At 48.0% G+C, this 26,746-nt stretch overlaps 2 protein-coding genes and 1 non-coding gene across 8 annotated transcripts in view; 2 read left to right on the forward strand and 1 right to left on the reverse strand.

The window, feature by feature from the left end:
* Nucleotides 1–2,680: 2,680 nt before the first annotated feature.
* On the reverse strand, nt 2,681–15,707 carry CINP (cyclin dependent kinase 2 interacting protein). 2 transcript variants are annotated; one of them, XM_065906210.1, is made up of 5 exons: nt 15,649–15,707; nt 11,845–12,013; nt 9,655–9,784; nt 4,282–4,411; nt 2,681–3,137 (listed from the first exon to the last, which is right to left on the reverse strand). In XM_065906210.1, exons 1-5 carry the CDS (start codon nt 15,653–15,655, stop codon nt 2,935–2,937), a joined length of 639 nt encoding a protein of 212 aa, XP_065762282.1. In that variant the 5' UTR covers nt 15,656–15,707; the 3' UTR covers nt 2,681–2,934. The 2 variants fall into 2 exon arrangements, with proteins under 2 accessions (XP_065762282.1, XP_065762281.1); XM_065906209.1 differs by lacking the exon at nt 15,649–15,707 and adding an exon at nt 15,111–15,619.
* Nucleotides 10,669–10,785, forward strand: LOC136147723 (U5 spliceosomal RNA). The gene has a single exon (XR_010659370.1). It is a non-coding gene; the product is annotated as a U5 spliceosomal RNA (small nuclear RNA).
* A 73-nt stretch (nt 15,708–15,780) lies between the features above and the next one.
* Nucleotides 15,781–26,746, forward strand: part of TECPR2 (tectonin beta-propeller repeat containing 2) — a 102,874-nt gene continuing 91,908 nt past the window's right edge. For all 5 annotated transcript variants that reach the window (XR_010659200.1, XM_065906929.1, XM_065906932.1 and 2 more), the window contains exon 1: nt 15,781–15,912. The gene's annotated coding sequence lies outside the window, so the exon portion shown is untranslated. The remainder of the gene's footprint in view (nt 15,913–26,746) is intronic.

Consider the following 26,746-nt stretch of genomic DNA (forward strand, 5'->3'; position numbering starts at 1 on the left):
GCAGACGGTTGTTCAGACTCTGATGGGCTTCTCTTGTTCCATCTGGGTTCCGTAGTGCCTGGGGAGGGGGATGTGGTCACACTGACGGACACGGAGGGGCCTGCCCTGCAGCTGGGCCCCTGGAATGGCTCCTCTGGAAGCTTGGAGACGCAACCCTCTCAGTGAGATGGGGTCAGAGCCGCAGCCCTAGATCTGTGTGGATTTTACCCAGAGAAGGTCTGTCTCAAGGAGTGTGTATTTTTCTAATGTGAATACTGACACAAATGAACATTTTATTTATAAAGAATAACATCTTTCTACCTCTCTGTCTACCTTTTTCTACCTCTTGCTTATTGTGATGATGGCAGATAGGCTACCTGGTGATGCCCCCTCCGACACGTCTCACCCGGGGCTCCTCTGACAGCTGTTGCCGGTGACACCGCTGCCCTGGTTCTGGGTTGTCTCCCCTGCCCCCCAGACACAGAAAACTACGTCCCCTTTCTCCTCGGTGATGTTCTGCTTTATACCAGACTTGGTCCACACGAGAAGCTGCTTCCGGGTTCAATAAATAAATATGTAAGCTTGCTACCTGGGCGGCATTTTATTGGGAAGCAGGGAAGCATGCTATCTGTGCCAACACCTGGTGGAGAAGAGTGACGCAGAGGACAGGAGCCACGGCCCCGCGATGTCCCGCTTGTAAAGCCACTTACCAAGTGAGGTCTCTCCGTCTCTTCTTGGAATGTTTTCCTTGGCTCCATCCTGGGGAGAAAGAGAGGGCCATTTGCCCACACTCAGATGGGAGCCTCGAAAGGGCACAGCCGTCCTTCCCCGCACTGGCCGACACCATCAGGAAGGACCCTGGACGGCTGGGGCTGGGGCTGGGGGCTGCACCCTCCCTGGGCTGTGGAGGAGTGGGCTTTATTCTCGGGGAGGCGGTTGCCATGCCCTCCTCCAGGGGATCTTCCTGACCAAGGGATCAAACCTGTGTCTCTTGTGTCTCCCGGATTGGCAGGCAGATTCTTTACCACTGAGCCACCATGGAAGCCCAGGATACACAGTTTCGAGGGCATTAGCCCAGCGTGGCCCCCTTCACCTGGCAAAGCAATTCTTTCCTACTTCACGCCAAACTGTCCCCAAGATTCAGCTCCGTGCCAGTGCACGGAGGCCGGGCTTCAGCATCAGCAGCATCGTTCATTCCCATTAGTTCTCCCGGGCAACCAGGGTGTCCGTGGATGAGGTGTTAAGACAGGGAATGTCTGTCCTCCAAAGGCTGAGCAGTTCTTCAGTGTCTCCCCTGAAGAACATTTACTCTTTTTTAAGTACCACACCCCATCCCAATCCTAAAACCTGATCCACGCCTCCAAGGAGGGCTGGTCCCGCCCCCCTGGCTTGGGACGGGGCAGGGAGCCCTGGGGGCAGGGCGCCCCTTCCGCCGAATGCCAGCCAGGCCGTTTCCAGGCTGCAGGACATCTGACGGACTATTATTATGATGGTTGGGTTTTAATAAATACTGCAAAGGAGAGGAACAAGAAGTTCTAAGAAATGCTGCTTTGGAATGCTTTGCACATGCCAACTTACAGTGAGATTCGCTACAAATACACCCCCATCATACATAAAGTCTTTTATTTTTGGAATATTTTCTTTCTTTGCCTGGGAAGCACTTGTTCCTGAGCTGCTAGGACTTCAGTGTCATGAGACACATCCCTTATCACATAGCATGAAGCTTCTCAGACTTCTGTTTCTGGGGGAGCAATGGCAGAACTGACCCCCAATATCTGGTTGCAAATATTGCCAAACTATAAGATTTAAACCAGAAGGACACGGAAGACATTTCACATGGCCAGTCGTGGCCTAAGTACAAAGACGGCAATGTTTTGGTAGCTAGTTTTCATTTGCATGACGCTGATCTTTACTCGGTGACCTCTAAGGTATTCTAGGCGCTACTTGTAATTACAAAGCTAATCTGCACTCAGTCGTGTCCGGCTCTTTGTGACCCCATGGACTGTAGCCCACCAGGATCCTCTTGTCCATGGAATTTTTCAGGCAAGAATACTGGAGTGGGTAGCCATTTCCTTCTCCAGGGGACCTTCCCAGCCCAGGGATCGAACCCAAATCTCTTTCATTTCTTGCCTTGGCAGGCATATTCTTAACCACTAGCGCCACCTATTCTAGTTGTAGTTACAAAGCTAATACAGCCCCCAATTTTTTTTTTTTTTTTTTTAGTTTTATTTTATTTATTTTTTTACAACATTTCAGTGGGTTTTGTCATACATTGACATGAATCAGCCATATAGTTACACGTATTCCCCATCCCGATCCCCCCTCCCACCTCCCTCTCCACCCGACTCCTCAGGGTCCTCCCAGTGCACCAGCCCCGAGCACCTGACTCATGCATCCCACCTGGGCTGGTGATCTGTTTCACCACAGATAATATACATGCTGTTCTTTCAAAACATCCCACCCTCACGTTCTCCCCCAGAGTTCAAAAGTCTGTTCTGTACTTCTGTGTCTCTTTTTCTGTTTTGCATATAGGGTTATCGCCACCATCTATCTAAATTCCGTATATATGTGTTAGTATGCTGTAATGTTCTTTATCTTTCTGGCTTACTTCACTCTGTATAATGTACAGCCCCCAATTTTAACAATACAAATATTAAACCAGGGATTTTCTACACAAGTGGAATCTATGTAAAATAGACCTAATTGACAAAAACCAGATCACTCATTTAGTTGAGGAACTCATTTATTTCATGCAGAAGCCTTCACAGATGCCACATTCACAACAGGTGCAGACAAGGTGGACGGCAGGCAGCAGTAATCATTGTGTCTGGAGAGGCCGCAGAGAGCGGGTGGAAGGATCAGGCACAGGGCCTGACTGCGGGGTGCAGCCGGGGGGCGTGATCCCGGGGTACTGCCCAGCGCCCACCTAGTGTGTCCGCCGGGGGGTGGGGGAGGTCACAGCGCGCGGTGCCCCGTCTCCAGCAGCATGCTCTCCAGAAGCAGCCTGCTGCTGCCCTCCAGGTAAGGCTGGTGCAGCCACATGGACAGGTAGCTGAGGGCGAGGTCGCGGTCGGTCGCGTGTGCCAGCTGCTCCACCACCACGCGCTTCAGGCGGAGCTCCTGGCCGTACATGTCGGAGAGCTGGCGGGAGACCTCGTCTGCAAGGAACGCGAGCCCCCTCGAACAGCGGCATTTGCCAGGGGGAGCCCAAGGCTGGGACAACCCGTATTTTTGGCCTTGCTGTGCTGCTTATGGGGTCTTAGTTCCCGAACCAGGGATCGAACCCATGCCCTCTGCAGCGGAAGCACCAAGTCCTGACCACTGGACCACCAGGGACTTTGAAAAGCTGCGCGTTAAAAGCCAGAGTCAGCAACAGAACTGGGAGGAAGATGGACTTCGGCCAGTGTAGGTTAGGGTCAGATAACAAGGGAAAAGAGTGTCACGGAATTAAAAAGCAGCTGTAACCTTTTCTACGCAGTTCTTAGGAGCCTACAGTCACTATACAGAGCACATTCACCTCAAACTGACAATATTCAATGAACACCTTACATTAGGTGATTTTACCCTTTCCTCCCTTATTTAGAAGTGAGGTCTCAAAGCAACAATAAATAGTTTAGCCCTTCTTTTAAACTAATAAAACTAAAAACCGTCCTTACTGCACAACTTATTTAAGTAATGGACTTTGTTTTCCCAGCAGCCTTTCTCCATGGGGCAGGCTAAAGTGACCCCCACTTACTTTTTAAACAAAGCTAAACAAAAAGTGAAAATCTAGCTTTCTACAAAAAAAGAAAAAGAAAATTCTACCTCTGCTGAGAAGGCTAAGTTCATTCTACCCATTGGCTTTAAAGGACTAATGGCAGCTTGCTTCATGGGTCTCTAATGATGTTTAATATTCTCTGCTGATTGTTGTTCAGTCGCTAAGACATATCTGACTCTGTGACCCCATGAACTGCAGCACGCCAGGCTTCCCTTCACCATCTCCCGGAACTTGCTCAAACTCATGTCCATTGAGTCGGTGATGCCATCCAACCATCTCATTCTCTATTCTCCCCTTCTCCTCCTGCCCTCAATCTCCCCCAGCATCAGCGTCTTTTCCAATGAGTCTTTGCTGGTTAGTAGGTAATTAAAGCCAAGAAGAAACACTCATCTAAGATGCCTCCATCTCCCTCCGTCCCAATGGATCCTCCTGAATTGAGTCTTGTCAATTCAATCAAAGTCTGTCAGCTTTAGAGGGCTAGATCTAAATGGCATGACATGCTCTCATGATCTACCCTTGAAAATAAGGCAGAAAGAACTACTTACAAAAATGGGCTGTGGGCCACGTGTGGAAGAGGGGGGGGCGTTTTCTCTCCTCCCCGTAATGGTAATCTTCTAGTTCACAAACGCCTTTGGTGGTTGAAGACAGCTTTTCCATCTTCATCTGTATTTTGGTCTGAAAAAGATATTAACTTAGACTATGAGAATATTATTTGAAATTCAGTCTTAGATTCAGTAACTTTGAAGATTTCAAGGCTAAGAAATGTAAGTCTGCTGAGACGTTGAGACGTAAGTCCAATAATTCAACACCATTCACTCTGTGTGCAGCATATTTCCTGGGAGATGGAGGTAAACGGTTGCTTTGATTTCACAAGTTTGGATTACTTCAGTAGTAAACCCTGGATCTCCAGTGCTGGAGAAGGGGAAGCTTGCTGAATCCCACTTCACTGAGCTCTCTGAACATTACTCATTTTTTGGCACCAGAGGCCTAGACGGGTGGAAAGGCAGGCTCTCCCTTTTATGGAATGAGAGACAGAAGAGGCATTAAATGAGCTCACTCTGATGCTGGGGAACTGCCTTTGAGTTTGATGCCCAAAACTCAGCCTCGGTGCACCAGTGCTGAATCAAGTCTTGGACAGAGTTTTGGGTGAGGTAGAAAAGAATAGCTTTATTGCTTTGCCAGGCAAAGGGGGACATGGCAGCCTCTTGCCCTAAAAACTGTGTCTGCAGCCCAGGAGTATTTGACGAGGAGTTTTACAGCCAAGTTCAAAGGGTGGGGTTGCCAAGAAGATCAGGGTGTGTGTAGGGCCTGGGCTCAGGTGGTCTGGTCTTATCTTGATGAGCTTCTCTGGTCCCTTTAATACTGCCTCAAGTAGTTTCTTGACTGCTCCTCTCTGAATTAGCAACGGCTGGAATCCACCCTTTGGAACTCAGGGAAGGTCAGGGGAGGCTGGAGTCTTTTTTTTTTTTTAATTTCTTTATTCACTATAATCATATGTAATGATTTTTGGCTGTGCTGGGTCTTTGCTGCGGTGCAGGCTGTTCTCTAGTTGCAGTGAGCGGGTGGGGGGGCGCTCTCTAGTTGTGGGGTGCTCGGGCTGCTCACTGCAGGGGCTTCTCTTGTTGCCAAGCGTGGGCTCTAGAGCAGAAGCTCGGGAGTTGTGGCTCATGGGCTTAGCTGCTCGGCAGCATGTGGGATATTCCCAGATGAGGCAATCGAACCCGTGTCTCCTGCCTTGGTAGGCGAATTCTTTAGCACTGAGCCACCAGGGAAGCCCCGTTTTTATTTATCTAGCTGTGCCAGCTCTTAGCTGCGGCACTTGGGATCTCTGATCTTCTCTGCAGCACATGGGATCTGTAGCTTTGGCATGTGGGATCTAGTTCCCCGGTCAGGATCTAGTCCCCAGTCCGGGTCCCCTGCACGGGGAGCGCGGAGTCTTAGCCACTGGACCACCAGGCAGGTCTCGAGACTGGGCTCTTGCCTACAAACCAGAAAGGCTTCCGTCGTCCTGCTTGGTTTCAAGTTCACTGAAACCTCTGAGGCTTGGTTTCCTTGTTGATAAAGCCGTAATAACGAAAGGCAGCCCAGCACACAGGGAGGAGGCAGCGGCCACGAGGCGCTGACGGTGCCTCGGTGCACGCCAGGAGCTTGCTGTCGGGACCGGCCCGACGGAGTGCCTGCTGGCACGGGGGCCTGGTCGGAGCTACGGCAGCGTTTGTGAAGTAAGACACACGCGTGCAGGGACCCAGCTTTCGGATTTCAGCAGCACAGGTCTGTGCGCGTGCGTGTTAAGTCACACCAGTCGCGTCCAACTGTGTGTGACCCCACGGACTGCAGCCCACCAGGCTCCTCTGTCCATGGGATTCTCCAGGCAAGAATACTGGAGCGGGTTGCCATGCGCCCCTCCAGGGGATCTTCCTAACTCAGGGGTCGAACCCGTGTCTGTCACGTCTCCTGCATTGGCGGGCAGGTTCTTTACCACTAAGGCCACCTGGGAAGCCCCATGGCAGGTCTACTGGACCACAGCTCTAGGTCCCAAGTGTGGAGTTAGCTTTATATACACGGGGCGGGGGTGTGAGGCAAGCTGTATCAGTCGTCAAAATCTTAATCCCCTACACTTGGTCCTTCGAGCACTCTCCAACTACCTCTGAAGCGACTGCACTAAATTTAGCTAACATTAATTTTTAAAGGACCAGACTCTGTTCCCAAATCTTTCCAGGTTCGATATTTCATTTGGCCCAACCCCAGGGGGCAGGACTCATCATTTCCGGACGACAGCTGGGAAAATTCTCAAGGTTGCTGAGCTCGGGAAGGACACCCAATCCCCAGCCCAGCCCTCTGTGTCCTGCGGCAGCTCCCCGCTGCCACCTAACACTAAGAGGAGCTGACAACCCGAGGGCAGCAAAGGGAACCCGGGAGACTCGGGCCTGGGCCGGAGGGGCCAGCTCCACCCGGGGCTCGTTCATCAGTAACGACACTAAAGTCACATGCGCGCAGCACCGAAGTGACACGCTCGTGGCTCCATGTCCCTCCTAACGGCAACAGCCCTCACTGCGAAATGTTCCTCTAGCTGACGGACACAGACACCTCCACCCCCCACCAAGGTCAGATTCAAGGTCAAGTCAAGCCTGGGAAACCATTCTCTCCAAAGGCTGGAGGAAAATAGGAATAATGATATCAATATCCTTAATAACATCAACTTTGGTTTTGAAACTGAGTGAGAGCTAATTCTCATACTACTTTATTTATTTTTTTTTTTTGGCCATGCTATGCAGCTTGCAGGATCTTAGCTCCCCAATCAGGGATTGAACCCACAGCAGTGAAAACTTGAGTCCTAACCACTGCACCACCAGGGACGTCCTTCGAACCACTTATTCCATTTAAAACAGAATAAATCCACTGGGGCACAGAACTTTGGGGCCTGACAACTAGCACCCATGGTCAGCCCAGGCTTTGTCTGAAGGAAGGCCTTGGGAAATAGGGCCACTGTGGGCCATGCGGTCACCTCAAAACTAGCGGCCACTTTCGGCTGCCCTGCCAGGCCACGTGCTGTGGGTGGAGGGGCCGGGGACAGGACGTGTCACCTGCTCAGCCCATCAGGCTGGGTTTTCTGGACCTTGACTCAGGTCTGACACCCTCCCAGGTCGCCCCTCCTCTGCGCGGTCAGCGGGGCTGAGGAATGGGGTCCCGTGGCACCAGATAGCCACGGGAGAACAGGGAGAACTGGGCCCGCACGAGCAAAACCAGTCAGTCACTCCTGACTTGCCTGAAACGGGAGGTGAACACCTCTTCCCCTGGTTCCTCCCAAGCCCTCCTTCCCCAGCGTGGTGTGCATATGTGAAAGCGAAGTTGCTCAGTCGTGTCCGACTCTTTGCGACCCCATGGACTGTAGCCCACCAGGTTCCTCCATCCATGAGATTCTCCGGGCAAGAATACTGGAGTGGGTTGCCATTTCCTTCTCCAGGGGATCTTTCTGACCCAGAGATTGAACCCGGGTCTCCTTCATTGTAGGCAGACGCTTTACCATCTGAGCCACCAGCGAAGTCTATAAATGAGGGACATACCTGCTAAAGAAAGCCAAATGGCATTTAGAAACAAAATCCTTCCCGGGGTTTTTACATCTCGTTAAAAGTCATGTTAGCATGTGTCCGAAGTGTTTCTCGTTCTGATCCAGCTGGGGGATTTTGTGAGATGTTTTGTGCGGAGAGGGAGCCGGTAGGCCACGGATGATGATGCTCTGGTGCGAGTGTTGTCACGTTGAACCAACAGACGACTGCCTGGCTGTGTGTGCTTAACTTTGTGTAAAGCATTTCAATACACACAGGGAACTATATTCTAAATGCTGTAACAGACCATCATGGGAAAGGATTCGAGAGAGGATGTGTACATATGGATAACTGAACCACTTTGCTTTAGAGCCCAGAGGAACACAGCATTGGAAACCAGCTAGACTTCAACGAAACAACAAGAACTGACAATTAAGAGCTAAGTGTGACCAGGAAATAGACATTTCAGTGTAGGAACTCAGCCCTCCAGTTTTTTCTCTTCCAAGCAATGTGTGCACTGGTGTTTTGGCCAAACAAAACCATTTGCCATAGTCAAATGGGTTAATGTGGGGGAAAAAAAAATACACGTGGTCAGTTTTCAATTGGATTTTTCTGGAAATTTGACTGATTACTCTGCCTGTGTTAATTCAAGAAGCCTAGGTCCAGAAGCCGAGGTCAATTACCCAATTACTGGAGACGCTGCAGTGAACGTGGAGATACAACAAAGAAAACACCAGGCCCAGAACACCTTTTCCTCCAGCCTTCCTAGGAGTGGGGCTTAGAATGTAGTGACTGATGACACAGACCTGTCCTGTTTCCGCTCGAGCACCACGTGCAAGGGCTTGGGCAGGCGGGCAAGTGTTTCTTATCACAGCACACCCGAAGGCGGTGTCACAAGACAGGACAGTTACAAAACGCTAATTGTTTACTTAGAGACCAACAGCCCCCCGCACGGCAACATAACCTTAAGTCGGTAGTGCCTTTCGATCAAAGTAAAAGCGAAACCACCAAGATGTCCTCAGTGCCCTATTTATTTTTCTCACTTTCATGTTTCAGAAACCATTACACCTTATAATGGATGTGCTTCTTTTCTGAAAAACTTATAAACCTATAGTCTGCCTTTTAATAGGTGGAATCCTAACTTTGAACAAGTGGTATCTTGAAGAAATACAGTGATACTCAACATATGCTGTTTAAAAAGATAAGGAAGCATGTAAAGCATTAGAAACACTTACATCAAGAAATGTTAGAACATATAGGCGCTCTATGTGGAGAAGTTTTAGTTACCTGTCTTTAAGATGTGTAAGACCCTATCCCTGTGTCTGGCTGAGATGAGGTGTTTCGTCCATGTGATGGCTAGTGTGGTAGGTACCGACATCTAGCCTTGAGTTAAACAACACTTCAGAGCATCCCTTATGGACGAGATCAGGGCTCTCAGGCCAGATCCAGCTCGGTCTATTTTTGTGCATTCCTTGAGCTTAGAATGGGTTTTACATTTTTAAGTGGTTGGAAAAAAAAAATCAAAAGCAGAATATTTCATGTGACACATGAAAGTTATATGAAATTCACAGTTCAGTGGCCGTAAATAGAGCTCTGCTGGAACGCAGTTACGCCCACTCGCCTCCGCCGGCCTCCGAATAGAGGCAAAAGGCCCCCAAGCCTAACCCGCTTCCTGTGGGGACCGGGAGCCCCTGCGACACGCCGACCAGAAGGAAGGTCAGGACAGCATCTCGGAAACAAGGTTCGTGGGGCAGGCAGAGCGGGAGACCAACGAGGAGGCGGAGGGGGGACAGAGAATCCTGGCCGAGGGCAGTGTGGGGCCCCGCCGGGCGCTTGCGCACACCCGGCCCGGGGACGGGGGCGGCCCCTTACCAAGCCGTCCAGGGTGGTCTGCAGCTCCTCACACAGCGCCTCCAGCTCCCTGCTGTATTCCGGGTGCTCCTTTGCTGCAGGGTCGTCGGCAGCCAGGCCGCTGCTCTCTAATTCTATCTTGTCTCTGCTCCTGGACCAGGTGGAAAAGCGGGAACAGAACACACGCCGTGAGGTCGCCTCCCTTCCTTAGGGTGAACCCTAGAAAACTCAATATCCGTGTACAAGCGTCATCGTCGACTGTTTCCACTGGTGTCATTTCACATCATCATGTTTACATGGTATTTACGTATACGAGGAATATGCCCATCCGCTGCTCGAGTCTGCCCTAGGACAAAGTCAGTTCAATCTAGCCCTGTGGCGGCCTCAGTGGGCAGGACACGGTCATTTCCTCAGAGCCCGCCAGCTAGGAATGCGTTTTGTAAATGGAAAGCTGCGACCCATGGCACCTGAAATTAATCTAGTGGCTCCACAGTCAACATTTAAGTGAAAAAATGAAACATTAGATTATCAGAGAAGATCTTCTTGTTGTTGTTCATTTTGTAGTCCAAAAAGTTTTTAAAAAAATGTTTGGCGGATCCTTGATTTACAATGCTGTGGCAGTTTCCACTGCACAGCAAGTGAATCAGCCACGCACAGACAAAAAGCCACGCTTTTCTTAGATTCCTTTCCCATCTAGGCCATTACAGAGTATTACAGAGAGTTCCCTGAGCTATGCAGTAGGTCCTTATTAGTTATCTATTTTATTTACAGTAGTGTGCATGTATGTATCAGTCCCAAACTCCCAATGGATCCCGTCCCCCACCTCCAACTTCAGAGAGCACCTTATGTAGTCAGGTGAGAACTGCCTCATGGAACCTGCTGAGCAGGAGAAGGGACCAGAGGGCTGACATATCTGATGTGCTTGGGAGAGCTGGCGAGGGCCAGGGGTCCAGCCCAAGAAGTTAAGACTCTAGACTCCGGCCAGGAGACAAAGATATGCAACTTTGAGAAATTAAAACTGTTATATATAGATCCTCACTCATGTTTCTCTTCAGGTCATTTAAATCTCTCACCTTTTACTAAAATATTTCCATGGGTAGGAACAAGCTTGAGTATTGACTAAATTTTTTGAGGCCTTGCGTAAGCCAGGCTGATTAAAAAAAAACAAAAACAAAAAAACCCAAACTAAAAACATATATACAGGAAGGGCAAAGAATAATAAAGCAAATCTTTCAATCAGAACTGGCAAAAACAGTTTCTTCATAATATTTTTGTCTTTTTAAAAGAACTAGCTAAGGGAAATCACACTCCAGCGTGGGGAGCTCTGAGCACCTGGCTCCACGTCTGACTCCTGGTCACCATAGGGAGAGATTCAGGGCAAGGTCTGGGAGGGTCTCAAGCCCAGGGGCTTCTCTCCCTGGGGCATCTGGGGTAAGGGCACAGGGAAATGTTCAGGTTCCCAGCCTAGAAGCTACCCAAACCCTGTCCTGGGTTTTTATGGAGGCTTCCTTATGAAGCCACAATTGATTAAATGCTTGGCCGTCACTGATTAACTCAACCTCCCCAGAGTGCAGGTGAGGGGGCAGGTCTGACAGTGCCAACTCCAATCGCATGGCTGGTGTCCCCCTTCTGAGGGGTTTTTCAAAGGCCCCGTTATTAACACAGACTCGGACGTCTTAGAAAGGGGACTGTGATGACCACAGGGCACATCATTCTGGAGCTAATTCAGGAACTGGAGGACCAAAGAACAAATATTACTATAACTAAAGAGTCTTCCATAGCTCGGGTCCCTAAGGAAATCATAAGGGTTTTAAGAGCCATGTGCCAAGAACAGGGACAAAAAGACCAAATCGATGTATTTTCTAGTGATAGTCACAACACCGCAGAAATAAAACGCAGCACTCTGGAGATGGAGTGGTCCTGCCCTACCGTCCCACTCAGTCCTCCTAGAAGGTACCAGCGCCTGAGTCTGTCTCCTCCCAATCCACTTTGATCATTTGACATGCAGATGTGACCACGAACAACTTATAGCATACTTTTGTTTTTAAAATGCACGTGCATTTCATACCTGTGCGCATTGTTTTAGCAGTTGCTTGTTCGCTTTATTTATCCATGTTGCTGGAGGCCACCTGGCCCACTCTAAAAGACCCGTGAAATGTCTGCCCCATCGCTAAGGCGGAAGCGCGCAGAACACGCTCTGCCGGTACTTACAGCAAACTGATTTTCATGTTGGCAACATTGCTTGCAGTAGCAAAACCTCCATCGTTGAGGGTTTCCCATTTCAGGATTAAATTATGCCAGTCGGCCGCATTGTCCTTAATTTTTCTTGCACTGACAGATAAGACAGGTTTTCTTGGCGTTACAGTTCCGACAGTCTTTCCTGACAGGGAGGAAGAGAAACATCACTTTGTGAAATTCATGATCACAGCTGGGGGGAAAATGGTCCTTATGATTTGCGACAGTAAGACTATCTAAAACACTACATAGACAGGACAGATCGTGTTGTTGAAACGAAGACATGCGGATGAATGTGAAAGTTCCTAGGATGAGACAAAGAGAATTGTTTCTACCTTTAAAGTCTCGGCAGATAAAGCTAAGTTCTCTCGAAGCCTAATGGCTCCACACTTTCACCCCAAGCACTCTGATGTGAATGTTAAAGTCACTCAGTCCTGTCCAACTCTTTGTGGCCCCACGGGCTGTAGCCTGCCAGGCTCCTCTGTCCATGGAATTCTCCAGGCAAGAATTCTGGAGTGGATGGCTGCTTCCTTGTCCAGGGGATCTTCCCAACTCAGGGATGGAACCCAGGTCTCCCACATGGTGAGCACTCTGACCACTTGCAAAGGTCGGGATGGAGGCGGAGCTGTAACTTTCTGCTGCCAGGCTCTGACGCCCCTGCCTTGGCACTCCCATTCTCTAGCCTCAGGCACTCTAATACCCGACATTTGCTCTGAGCCCTGTGGGTAACTGGTGCTAGCCACTCCAAGACTGACAAGACTGGACCCCAGAGACACAATGATGGTCTCGACGCTGCCAACACAGGAGGAGGTCCAAACACCTTCAGGACCTGGCTCCCTCTTGGCCTCACTGCAGCCCCACCTTGAAGCCTCTCGATCGCTAGCTAAAATCAACTACTGGCAACTCTTGAAAAGTTCTCTGCATGTGTAGATCTCTCTGCTAGAAAGTTCTTTCCTTCCTCAGAATAATGCTATCCGTACACTGATACTCACCCAGACCCCAGCTCCTGTGGAAAGCAACACCCAGACCACTCAGGCTGTCTGGCTCTCCCATCCCTCTCCCTTCTCTACTTAGAATCCCTCCGGGACTTCCCTGGTGGCCCAGGTTCAAGCCCTGGTCAGGAAACTAGATCCCACATGCCACAAATCAAGATCCTGCATGCTGCAATGAAGATCGACGATCCCTCATGCTGCAACTAAGACAGAACACAGCCAAAAAACCAAAAAAATCCTACAAAGGCATCTCATGACCCACACGATAAGGTCTAAATTCTCAGAGAGGTCCTTAGGAATCCAGGACACACAATAGGTTGGAGTCTAGATTCTAAAGACCAGATTGACTGGGTTTGAATCCCAGCTCTGTTACAGCCACCTGTACAATCTTGGGTAAGTTAGTTAACCTCTCGAGGCCTCAAAGTGTCCATCCGTAAAATGGGGATAAACCACATCTACTCCCGAGTTGATGTGAAGATGAAATAATATACGCAAAGCTGTGAGGGCCTGGCATATGGCAAGTATCCAACACAGTATGTGTTACCGCAAGGGCCTCTCCAATGTTTTTTCCACCACCACCAAGCAATGCACTCAAGCCTGACACTGTCTACTGGGAGTCAGCATCAGATTCCACAGGTTAATGGCTCAGTCCTGTAAGACTCCTCTCCCCTCCCTCCACTTCAGATGCCAGCCTCAAGTCCAGGTTGCCACCTGTGCCTCTGACCTACAGGCTATAGATCAGAGGTTCCAAAGGCCCCCCTCCTGAGATTTGATTAACTTGTTAGAGTGGCTCACAGAGAACTCAGGAAAACGTTCTCTTTACTAGGCTCCCATGGGAGAGATGCGACACATGCGGGCAGGAGAGCAGAGCGCTCTCCCTGCACCCCCACCCGCTCACCAACATGCACGTTCTCACAACCCTTCACTTTTGTTTTTTTATGGAGGCTTCGTTACATGAGCACGACTGATTAAATGAGTCACCGCTGGGGCTGATTTAACTCCAGCCTCTCTCCCCCAGTTGGAGATGGTGGTTGGGGTGGGTGGGACTGAAAGTTACAACTCTAATCACATGGGTGGCTCCCCCTTGACAACCAGCCCCCATCCTTAGGCTACCCAGGAGCTTCACTTTTAAATATCATTGATTTTTTTCATTCACTTTTTATTTAGACAACTGTCCAGTATTTGCTGAGTGCCTACATTACACCAGACATGGGGGAGGAAGTGAGCAAACTACATAGACCAGGACCATTTTCATGGAACTTACTTTCCAAAGAGGAGGTGGATAACAATTAGGTGATCATCAGGTTTTTGGTTTTTTTTTCTTTTTGACTGTACCATGCGGCATGTGAGATCTTAGTTCCCAGACCAGGGACTGAACCCAAGTCCCCTGCACTGAGTCTTAACCACTGGACCGCCAGGGAAGTCCCTATGATCATTAGTTACATCATAAACACCAGAGAATAAAACAGGGTCTTGTGTTAAGAGTGAACCCCGAAGACACTGTCATTTAGGCTGAAACCTAAATGATAAGAAGTCAACAGCAAGGACCCTAAGTGAGAATGAGCTTGGTGAGTGTGAAACAAGACCTATGTGGCTAGAATGGAAAGGAGAGAGAGGGAGTGGTAGCTGAGGAGGCAGTCAAGACAGCCAGAAATTTAGAGGCCAAGATAAGACGTTTGGGTTTATTTCAAGTCAATGAAAAGCAAGCAGGAAGCTTTGAGTAGCTACACGACCCGAAGTAGGTTTTTAGAAAGTCCTTCCACAAAGAAGTCTTCTTGGATCCCAAGGTTAGGTTAGGACTCACTGCACTCTACACCTGAACACCCTCGACTTCATTAAGCTTCATTCATGACACTCACCTATGCAATGTACTTGCTTGTTTAATGCCTAATACATTCCTTGACTAAGTTCCACCACAGTAGTGACTAAGGCTGTCCTGTTCCCTCTTACAACTTCAGCACATGGTGAAGGAAAGTCACTCAGTCCTGTCCAACTCTTTGTGACCCCACGGGCTATACAGTCCATGGGATCATCCAGGTCAGAATACCGGAGTGAGTAGCCTGTTCCCTTCTCCACAGGGTCTTCCTCACCCGGGGATCGAACCCAGGTCTCCCGCATTGCAGGCGGATTCTTTATCAGCTGAGCCACAAACGAAGCCCTCAGCACATAGTAGGTGCTGACTAGAACGTGTTAAATGGAGGAAAAAACCTCTTACCGCCTGTACCACAATCTTCTAAGGAGTTCCCTCACCGAGTAGGGGCTCCTTGCGGGCGAGGAGCACGTGAGAGTCATCATTTGTCTGCCCCATAACACAGCACATATTTAGGAACCAAAAACAACGCTCTGACTTCAAGGAACTCAAATGAGATCAGGTATCAGCCACAGAGCAGGACAGCAGCATAGCGAGTATCTTCCTTATTCTCTCCAAGCCTCGACTTCCCACCTGCTGACACTTCAAGGGATCGCGGTGAGGCTCAGTGAGCACTCGCTGAATGACAGCTTGTATTACAAGCAGGAAACTCTGTGGCCGGGAACTCTGACTGACGGGATTTCAGGGAAAGCGATCTGCTGGTGCTAATTTATAACGACAGTTTCAGGGTCAGGATCTGCTGACGCTCCTGTGTATCATTTTGGCAAAACTGACTTCCAGGCCGACTGCGGAGGCTGTGCCGGGGCCAGGCACGAATCGGCACGCAGCTCGGGAGACTTCCGGCCGCGGGTCCAGCTCCAAGACCAAACCGCACCACTCGCACCCTTCCGCTTGGGGAAACTGACCCTTGCCACGCACCTTCCATGCCTTCCGCAGGGATCCCGGGAAAGAGACCCGAAGCCCCGCCCACAGCACCGGAAGTCAGCTAGCGTCACTTCCGACACGCCCACCGCCCCTAGATAGGGTTCTGCCGCTCTAGCCGGCGGCGGAGCCGGCTGTTCCTCGGCGGTGCCCGTCCCGTTGCCCAGGGAACGGGCTCCCGGCAGTCCCCGCGGCCCGGAGTCCATCCCCACCTCCTCCGGCCCGGCCGGGCCGACGAGTCCGGAGGGGCTGCCGCGGGAGGTGAGTCCCGCCACGCCGCCCGGCCCCGCGCTCCCCCGCCCGAGCCGAGCTCCCGCGCCTCAGGGTCTCACTGCCCGTCTCGCCCCCGTTCCCGACCCCCGCCTCGCCCGCGCCGGGTGGCCGAGGCCGTGGCCGTGGCGCACGAAGCGTCGGGCCCCGTTCCGGGCAGAAGCGGGCGGGCGGCCGGCTGAGGGAGCCGTCGTCGCCCACGCCTCTGGGCGCCGCGGGTCCGCCGCCCGGCGCGCGCGGCTCGCTCGCCCCTCAGGTTCCGCGCCTTCCCTCTACCGGGCCGCGCCCTCGCACCCCGCCGGGCCCGGGTGCCGAGCTCCAGGGTCTTTCTGAGGGACCCTGCGCCCTGTCCCCCACAGCCTCTCAGTCCCGGTCTCTTCATCCGCCCACCAGCGCCTGGCACCAGGCCTTGGCTCGTACCCAGTCGATGCTATTAACTGTTCGTTAAATGGATAAGTGAGCGACTCGCCTCTCAGCCCTTTAAGGCCTCAGGCAAGATAGTGAGTGCAGGTTGAACTCTGCGGCACCCCGGAGTCAGACCCGTCCCATAGCACTGCCCCTTCCTAGCTGTGTGCTCAGGGCAAGTGATGTCTCCTTTAACTTGAGTTTCATCGTCAGTAAAGTAGGGATTGATAATAGTTTCCAGCCCTGACTGGGTGAGAGGATTAAATGGGTCAGTGCTTGTGAATTGCTCAGCACCGGCGCTGTGCATTTCAATAAAGGCTGGCTAGCCCCTGCGGTCCTTACCCACACACCCTACTTACTTTTCTCTGCTTTTTTGTTCTTCATCCATTTTCTTGCTGAGATTAAGGAATTTTATTCCGTCCTATTGCTTCTGTTAACATTTGTTGGCAGAGTGTGGGGTAACAGCCTGGCAGCACCCTTGCCTTATCTGCTGGAGCGATCAGTTGCACTTGGACTTGACTTCCTCCTAGTAGTCAAGGTCTTGAAAACTTTTAAGGAAAGGAGTTCTGGAAATCCTCAAACCCAGATCCCATCATGGGCAGAATCTGGGGACAAAGTCATTGTAGCCCTTGTGTTCACCAGCCCTCCTGGTCCCCTGAGCTGCAGAGCACTTTGTACTTTCTCTCACTTAGAAGCTGCAGTGCACCTTGATAAAGCTCTGAAGTTTGTTTGTTTTTTTTTTTTTAACATCCCTTGTTGGTTCATTCAGCAGGTAGTTATTTGGGGCCTGTTTTATGCCAGCCACAGTACCAGCTTCTATAGATGCTGTGGTGGACCAGCAGACCCAGCCTCTGCCCCCAGGGAACTTTCCAGCTTGAGAATCAGCAGGTGTAGGTACTGGGGATGCTCTGCTCCAGTTTTCAGGACTGGCTTGAAGGCTGGTGGTGGAATAAGGGTGATCCTCTTCTGAAAGAGTGACTAGTAAGGAGCTTTTGTTAGGTTTAAGTTACTTTGTAGCCACATTGTCTTTTTCAGCACAAGATTGGCTCCTGTTGGATTTGCTTTCCCTTTTCTCTAAGAGAAACTAGACTTTAAGTTTGGGGAAGGCCTCATTTCATCTTAGCTTCTGTGTAGTTTGGAGAAAATGACTGATAGAACTTAGTGGGGAAAAGGGAAGGAAGCAGGCATGAGGCAGAGCAGCTGACTGAACTTAGAAAAGTGGAGAATGGATTGGAGAACAGTTATTCCTAGCAGAAGCAAGTCTGGAGTCAGGCCTGGAGAGATGTCTAGATAGAGAAGAGCATAAGAGCGTGGTCGAATCCAGGGGAGTAGTTCATGGCTCTGTGAACTGCTGAGGCAGAAGTGAGCTGTCATTCAAAGTGTGTGTCAATTTTAAATGAATGTATTCTTTGGCCCCAGACATAAAGAGACCACTGAATGTTTGCATAATGATGGATGTAAGTGATGTGGAGTGGTGTTCTGTGTTGTTCTGTCATACCTCAGGAATTCTGGCAGTGTTTAGAGAGAGAGTGATTCAACAGATACGTGTTGATTGTACCACACTCCCTGGTGGTCCTTTGGAGACGAGCAGGGTGTAGGTGAAGGCTGGCAGGAAGCCACGGAGGAGGACTGAGAGCAAAGCATGTGGTCCCTGCCCTCATAGGGTTCTGTGAAGGCGGAGAGAGACCAGCGAGGTGTCAGAGGGAGTCTGCAGGCTTCCTGTGGCCAGTGTGTCCTTACAAGATATGTGTGGGGGAAGGAGCGAAAGGGACTTTGCAGAAACCGTGGGTGTTCGGGGCTGTGGTGGCAAGCTACTGTGGCTGCAGCGTGGGGTATGTGGACGGAAGAGTGGCCTGAGATGAAGCTGGATACAGGCTGCCTTGGTGAAATGCTCAACTTCTTGCTTTGATCAGACGGAAGCCTTTGAGCACTGGCTAACCAGCAGGCTTGGGATCAGGGAAGTGACCAAATTTAATCTGAAAGGTAAATGACTGCCTCCATCTCATTATGCTCAGCCATAAGATTTTACGCAAAGTCAAGTGGGCCATAGGAAGTATCACCAGGAACAAAACTAGTGGAGGTGATGGATTCCAGCTGAGCTATTTCAAATCCTAAAAGATGCTGTGAAAGTGCTGCACTCAATATACCAACAAATTTGGAAAACTCAGCCAGTCTAGGACTGAAAAGGTCAATTTTCATTCCAATCCCAAAGAAAGGCAATGCCAAAGAATGTTCAAACTACCACACAATTGCACTCATCTCACATGCTAGCAAAGTAATGCTAAAAATTCTCCAAGCCAGGCTTCAGTAGTACGTGAACCATGAACTTCAGATGTTCAAGCTGGATTTAGAAAAGGCAGAGGATCTGGAAATCAAATTATCAACATCCATTGGATCATCGAAAAAGCAGGAGAGATCCAGAAAAACATCTACGTCTGTTTTATTTACTACGCCAAAGCCTTTGTGTGGATCATAACAAACTGTGGAAAATTCTTCAAGAGATGGGAACACCAGACCACCTTATCTGCCTCCTGAGAAATCTGTATGCAGGTCAAGAAGCAGCAGTTAGAACAGGGCATGGAACAACAGACAGGTTCCAAATTGTGAAAGAAGGACATCAAGGCTGTATATTGTCACCCTGCTAGTTTAACTTATATGCAGAGTACATCATGAGAAATGCTGAGCTGGATGAAGCACAAGCTGGAATCAAGATTGCCAGGAGAAATATCAATAACCTCAGATATGCAAATGACACCACCCTAATGGCAGAAAGCAAAGAAGGACTAAAGAGCCTCCTGATGAAAGTGAAAGAAGAGAGTGGAAAAGCTGGCTTAAAACTGAACATTCAGAAGACTAAGAGAATGGCATCTGGTCCCATCACTTCATGGCAAATAGATGGGGAAAAAATGAAAACAATTGACCGTCTTTATTTTTTTGGGCTCCGAAATCGCTGCAGATGCTGACTGCAGCCATGAAATTAAAAGATGCTTGCTCCTTGGAAGAAAAACTATGACCAATCTGGACAGCATATTAAAAAGCAGAGACATTACTTTGCCAGCAAAGGTCTGTCTAGTCAAAGCTATGGTTTTTCCAGTAGTCATGTGTGGATGTGAAAGTTGGACTATAAAGAAAGCTGAGCACCAAAGAATTGATGCTTTTGAACTGTGGTATTGGAGAAGACACTTGAGAGTCCCTTGGACAGCAAGGAGATCCAGCCAGTCCATCCTAAAGGAAATCAGTCCTGAATATTCATTGGAAGGACTGATGCTGAAGCTGAAACTCCCAACATTTTGGCCACCTGATGCCAAGAACTGACTCATTGGAAAAGACCCTGATGGTGAGAAAAATTGGAAGGCAGGAGGAGAAGGGGACGACAGAGAATGAGATGGTTGGATGGCATCACCGACTCAATGGACCTAAGTTTGAGCAAGCTCTGGGAGTTGGTGATAGACAGGGAAGCCTGGCATGCTGTAGTCCGAGGGGTCACAGAGAGTGACATGACTGAGCTACTGAACTGATAAGATTTTAACACTTAAAAGAATGGTGGATGTTGTAGCCAGACTTTAAAAATAGACTGTACAACAGGGAGACTATTTATCACTTCCTAGAGATTTTGGAGAGAATCCTTAAACCATTAGAGTTGTCAGGGTGCTTTGGTAACTTATAACCATTGTACTAAGTGGATGATTTAGACCATTGTACCAAGTGGATGATTTTTAAAAACTGCCAATCAGGTATTTGGGTGCTATCAGTCCGTGTGAAGTCAGCTACCACCTTCTAGATGTGTGGATTGTGGTTATAATGGGGGAGGGAGTTATCCTGTCTTGAGGAAGAATGTTGTGGTTTTTATGTATTTAATGGAACTACCCATGACTAGGGAAGCATTATTGATTTTATAGATTGGATTGAGAATATTCTTTTGCAGTAAAACCTGAAGTTAACTTCTTAAATTTTTTCATTGAGCAGATTGTTATTGAACATCTACTCCATGCCAAAGGTGTTGTTAGGTACTAGGCTTTTCACTGGTAAACAGGAGAGAATTTGTGTTGCTTATAGTCTCATGAGTGAGATGATCATTAAACTGTTTATCAAATAAAGTAATTAAAAGTGTGATGAGAATTATGAAAGACAAGATGAAAAGTTGAGGGATGTGGGGACTGATGGACACTGTCAGTGGTCTGGTCAGGGGATGTCTTTCTGAAGCCAGATGTGTGGAGTGAGATGAATGGTGGTGGGGAGCAGGGAGGATAGTCAGTTCTGAAGCCAGAGGAGGGAGTGAATGGGTGGTAGAGCCAGAGCTTAGAGGATGAGTGGGGAGAGGTGGATGTGTGATGGGGGAGCTGGGAAGGGGTCAGACCACACAGAGCCTTGTCGGGCACAGAAAGGTATTTGGCTAACTCTCAAAGCACTGGGAAGCCCCACTGAAAAATTTTGAATAGGGTGAGTGATATGAGAGTCACCCATTTCTTTCAAAGAACTTTAAAAAAAAAAAAACCCTTTTTCAGGGCTGTTTTAGGTTTACAGTAAAACTGAGGGGAAGCTGCAGATGTTTCCTTATACTCCCTCAAAGTGAAGGTGAAAGTCGCTCAGTTGTGTCCGACTCTGCGATCCCATGGACTATACAGTCCATGGAATTCTCCAGGCCAGAATACTGGAGTGGCTAGCCTTTCCTTTCTCCAGGGGATCTTCCCAACCTAGATTGCCTTCTTTCATTTAGTAACGTGCACTTCAAGTTCCCCATGTCTTTTCATGATTTAATAACCCATTTATTTTTAGTGCTGAATAATATTCCAGTGTCTGGATGTACCAAAGTTTGCTTATTCATTCACTTACTAAAGGACATCCTTATTGCATCCAAATTTTTACAATTATGATTGAAGGTGCTATGAATATCCTGGTGAAGGTTTTGTGTGGATATAAGTTTTGAACTCCTTTAGATAAGTACCAAGGGCTGCATTGCTGGATCATATGATAAGATTATGTTTAGCTTTATAAGAACGCTTCATATTGTCTTCCTAAGTGGCTGTACCATTTTGCATCCTCACCAGCAATGAATGAGAGTTCCTGTTACCCCACATTCTCACCAGTATTTGGTGTTGTCAGTATTACAGATTTTGGCCATTCTACTAAGTTTATAGTGGTATCTTGTTTTAATTTGCATTCTACTGATGACATATGATGTGGAGCATCTTTTCATAGACTTATTTGATAACTGTATATCTTGTTTGGTAAAATGTTTTGTTAAGATCTTTTGCCCATATTTTAATTGGGTTCTTGAGTTTTAAAAGTTCTTTGTATATTTTGAATAGCAGCCCTTAATCAGGTAGGTATTTTGCAAATATGTTTCTCCCAATCTGTGACTTGCCTTCACCTTCATTTTCATAGTCTTTTGTAGAGCAGAAGTTTTTAAGTTTAATGAAATCTAGCTCATTAGTTACTTCTTTGATGGATCCTGCCTTTGGTGGTGGTATCTAAAATGTCATCACCATACCCAAAGTCATCTAGGTTTTCTTCTATATTGCCTTCTGGAAGTTTAATAGTTTTTGTGTTTTACATTTGGGTCTGTGATCCATTTTGAGTTAATTTTTGTGAAGAGTGTAAATTCTGTATCTAGATTCACCTTTCTCCCCATGGATGTCCTGTTGTTCCAGCACCATTTGTTGAAAAGGCTATCTTTACTCCATTGTATTGCCTTTGCTTCTTTGTCAGAGATCAGTTGGCTATGTTTATGCGGTCTATATCTGCACTTTCTCTTCTGTAGATTTATTTGTTCTTTCTCCAGTACCACACTATCTTGATAATTGGTGCTTTATAGTAAGTTTTGCAGTCAGATTATATCGGTCTTCCAACTTTCTTTTTTTTTTTCCTTCAATATTGTGTTGGCTGTTCTGGGTCTTCTGACTCTATAAAACTTCAGAATTATTTTGTTGATATCCACAAAATAACTTACTGGGATTACACTGAATCTAAATCAAGTTGGGAAGAACTGACATCTTGATAATATTGAATTTTCTTAACTATGAACATGGCATACTTCTCCATTTATTTAGTTCTTTTGATTTCATTCCTGTGACTTTTGTAGTTTTCCTTGTATAGCTCTTTACATATTTTGTTCGATTTATACTTAAGTATTTTATTTGGGGGGATGCAAATGTCAATGATAACTGTTTTTAATTTAAAATTCCACTTGTTCATAACTCCTATATAGAAAAGTGATCGACTTTTGTGTATTACTCTTATATTCTGCAACCTTGCTATAATTGGCTATTAGTTTCAGGAGTTTTATTATTTTGGATTTTCTACACAGATGAACATGTCTTCTGCAGAGATAATTTTATTTCTTCTTTTTCAGTCTTACATTTTCTTGTCTTATTGTATTAGTTAGAACTTCCAGTATGATATGGAAAAGGAGTGATGAGAGGGGGACATCCTTGCTTTGTACCTGGTCTTAGTTGGGGAAACTTTGAGTTTCTCACCATTAAGTATGATGTTAGTTGTTGGATTTTTTGGTAGATATTCCTTATCAGGTTGAGGAAGTTCCCCTCTATTTTTGATTTACTGAAGCTTTTTGTCTTGAGTGAGTGTTGGAGAGCTAATACTTTCTTGTTGTTTTGGTAAAAGCTTCATTGAGAATTCACACATTATGTATATTACCCATTTAAAATGTCCAATTCAGTGTTTTTAGGATATTCATAGAGTTATGCAGCCACCACTACAATCAATTTTAAGACATTTTACCTCCCTAAAAAGAAACTCCATACCCTTTATCAACCATCCCCAACCTCACCCTTTTCTCCTCCCACCTCTAGGCAGTCTCACTGATCTACTTTCTGTCTGTAAACTGGCTTACTGTCACCATTTGCATATTTCATGTTGGTGGAATCATCCAATATATGGTCTTCCATGTCTGGCTTCTTTCACTAGGCATAATGTTTTCAAAGCTTATCATATTATAGTGTATATCAGTACTTCATTCCTTTTTATTGCTGAGTAATATATTCTGTTGTATGAATATACCATGTTTTGTTTATCCATTCATCAATTGACGGACAATTGGGTTGTTTTACTTTGGTTTTATGAATGGTAATATTTTGAAATTATTTAATTTTTTGTGTAGACATGTTTTCATTTCTCTTGGGTATATAATTAGGAGTAGAATTGCTGGGTCATACGGTAATTCATATGTTTAACCTTTTGTTATGTAAAACATATCATATGTTTAACCTTTTGAGGAACTGCCAGACTTTTCCACAGTGACTGCCTCCTTAATTTATTCTCTACCAGGCGTGTGTGGAGCTTCCCGGATAGTGCTAGTGGTCAAGGACCCGCCTGCCAATGCAGGAGACACAAGAGATGTGGTTTTGATCCCTGGGTCAGGAGGGTCCCCTGAAGTAGGAAGTGATAACCTGCTCCAGTATTCTTGCCTGGAAAATTCCATGGACAGAGGAATTTGGCAGGCTACAATCTGTGGGACCACAGAGTCGGACACAACTGAGCTTCTAAACAGCAATGTATGAGGGTTCCAGTTCTCCACACCTTTGTTAACACTTATCTGTCTCTTGATTATAGCCATCCTAGTGAATGTGAAGTGATAATGTCGTTGTGGTTTTGGTTTGCATTTTCCCTGATGATTAATGTTGTTGAGCATCTTTTCTTGTGCTTATTGGCCATTTGTATATCTTCTGTGGATAAATGTCTATTCAGATCCCACTATTCAGTTGCTCACTTGAAAATTATCTTTTAATTATTGAGTTTTAAGAATTTTTCATGTATTGTGGATGTAAGTCCTTTGTCAGATAAGTGACTCTTTCCCAGTACGTTGGTTGTCTTTTCCCTCTCTCTTTTTGGCTGCGCGTTGCAGCACAGAGGGTCCTCGTTCTCTGACCAGGGGTGAAACCTGGGCCCCTGTATTGGGAGCGCGGAGTCTCAACCACTGGGCCACCAGGGCAGCCCCTCTTTTCATTTCCTTTCTTTCTTTTTGGCTGTGCTGGGCCTTCACTGCAGCGCGCGGGCGCCCTCCAGTTGTGGTGAGCGGGGGCTGCCCCTCATTGCAGGGCTTCTCACTGCTGTGGCTTCTCCTGTTGCGGCGCGTGGGCTCTCAGCGCGTGAGCTTCAGTAGTTGTGGCATGCAGGCTCAGTAGATGGCTTGTGGAATCTTCTAAACCAGGGATGGAATTCATGTCCCCTGCTTTAGCAGGTAGATTCTTCTCCATTGTACCACCAGGGAAGTCCATCTTGTCTCTTTTTTTTTGGATGATGCCTTTGGAGCACAAAAGTTTTTAATTTTGATGAAGTCGGAGAGCTCGCTGTGCCTGCTCTGTGTGAGCCTCGACTCCGGGGGCAGGTATGGAAGCAGGAGAGCAGTTGTTCCAAGGACCACAGGGTGGTCCAGGTGAGAGGGGTGCTGGCTTCATCTCGGGCATGGCCACAGGGCTGGTGAGAAGGGGCCAGCGGGAGGCAGCTGGGAGACAGAGCTGGTGGAACACGGTGAGGGATTGCTGTATTGGGAGGGAGGGAGGGAGGGAGATCAGATGGATGCTGGATTTCAGCTTGGATAATTTCAATCAGCTGCCTGTCGCCTGCTGTAGAATTACCAGCGTTCTTAACGGTGCTTGGCAGGTGGGTCCTGTAGGCCCTTCTCAGGCACTTGAAGTGGCTTTTGGTTGTGTGATCACTGACTCGGCCAAGGAGATGGCCCAGGGACGCTGACCTTCTGTATTGTCCTCTAGCATCTCCTAGGCCGCCTCCAACAGGCGTGTCGTGTGCGTTAGAACAGTGTGCCTGCCCTGCGGGCACAGCTCTGAGGCGAATCCTTTGCCCCCTTCTAACCAGACTGCAGTCTCCAAGCTCCCATGTGGAGATTGTGGAGCTCTCAGCGAATGGTGTCAATTCAAGTGAATGGGTTTTTGAAACCTAAATATCATAATTTGACAGAGCTACTTTGAGGGAAAAGGCTTTAAAGGAGGAAGTAACATTCGCTGACTTTTGTGAAGTGCTTGGCACTTGTGCCTGCTTCCTCCGAGACCTCATCGGCTAGAGCAGAAATGAAAACACCGGGAAAATTTTGGTTTTTGAGTCTACTGTGTTCTGTGTAATTTTTTTAAGTATAGTCGTTAAAAATCTTATTCTAGGGGAATATTTAATGAGGTGGCAAATGCTCATGATTTATTAAATAAAAGTCTGTTTGTCTATACACATTTATAATGTAGCATATCTCTGATGGGATTATGAGTGGTGTTTATTTCATTCTTTGCACTTTCCTATATTTCCACATTTTTTGAGAGTAAACGTTTATTTTTTACTTATTTCTTGTTTGGGACTGTGCTGGGTCTTCATTGTGGCGCGGCGGGTTCTCAACCCGAGCACCGGAGAAGTCCCGGTAGAGAACACTTCTAACTTGTAAAAAATAAAGTTTAATTTTAAAAGCTCCATGTAAGCTGGGGCGCGTCTGAGCGCACACGCGTGAAGGAAGCACAGCATTTCCTGCTCCTGCGCGGTCTTCCCCGTGGAGACGGAGAGGAGACTGGAAGCGACACCCACGTTTCTCGCCAGTGAAGTGGGGGTGACAGTGGTCAGTGAAGGTTTTCGTGAGGATTTAATGAGTTCCTGTGCTGAAATAGTTTCCATTAAGTCATTATGCTTGCTGTTACCATTATTGCTATTTGCACTGTTATTTTGGCTTTCATGTCCCATGTCCTCATAACGGTCTGTGTGCTCTCCCGAGGTGACTGACCGTGGCTGTTCTCTCTAGAGTTTGCCTGATAACCATTCGTTTTCACTTGATTTGGGGTCATGCGGGTCTTGCCCGCCTCTCTGGAGTGCTTAGACAAAGCGAGGGCTGGGGAGCGTGTGCGTTGCTTAGCTAAGGCAGCTTTGCCCTTAGAGCTGTCAGCTTATGAACTGCGCTGCTGTGTGGCCAGGACCGACATTCACTGTCAGAGTTTCCGTTGTAGTAGCCTCTTGCCTGAACAGCAGCAAAGCTGTTGAATCCATGTGGCCCTAGGCACGTTTCTGAACCTCCCAGAGTGCTTCAGCTCCTGCTGAAAGAGGGCGCGTTCGTGTTCTCAACCGTCGCTTGTGCTTAGTCCTCAGTCGTGTCCGACTCTGCGGCCCCGCGGACTGCAGCCCGCCAGGCTCCTCTGTCCATGGGATTCTTGAGGCAGGAATACTGGAGTGGGTTGCCTTGCCCTCCTCCAGGGGATCTTGCCAACCTAGGGATCGAACCCAGGTCTCCTGCATTGCAGGTGGATTCTTAACCGTCTGAGCCACTAGGGAAGCTGAAGAATACTGGAATGGGTAGCCTATCCCTTCTCCAGGTTAACTTCCCGACCCAGGAATCAAACCAGGGCCTCCTGCATTGTCAGCAGATTCTTAGCTGAGCTACCAGGGAAGCCCTTCTTCAGCACAGAGGGACGCTGTT

This window comes from Muntiacus reevesi, chromosome 15, assembly GCF_963930625.1.
Source record: "Muntiacus reevesi chromosome 15, mMunRee1.1, whole genome shotgun sequence".
Lineage (NCBI taxonomy): Eukaryota > Metazoa > Chordata > Mammalia > Artiodactyla > Cervidae > Muntiacus > Muntiacus reevesi.

Excerpts from the sequence above, each read along its gene's own strand:
- CINP (XM_065906209.1), bottom strand. The coding sequence starts at position 15,180 with ATGTGCTGTGTTATGGGGCAGACAAATGATGACTCTCACGTGCTCCTC. Across the intron at positions 4,412-9,654 it reads AGACCACCCTGGACGGCTTG|ACCAAAATACAGATGAAGAT; the intron begins GTAAGGGGCCGC and ends TATCTTTTTCAG. Across the intron at positions 3,138-4,281 it reads GTGGCCCACAGCCCATTTTT|ACGAGGTCTCCCGCCAGCTC; the intron begins GTAAGTAGTTCT and ends CGTTCCTTGCAG.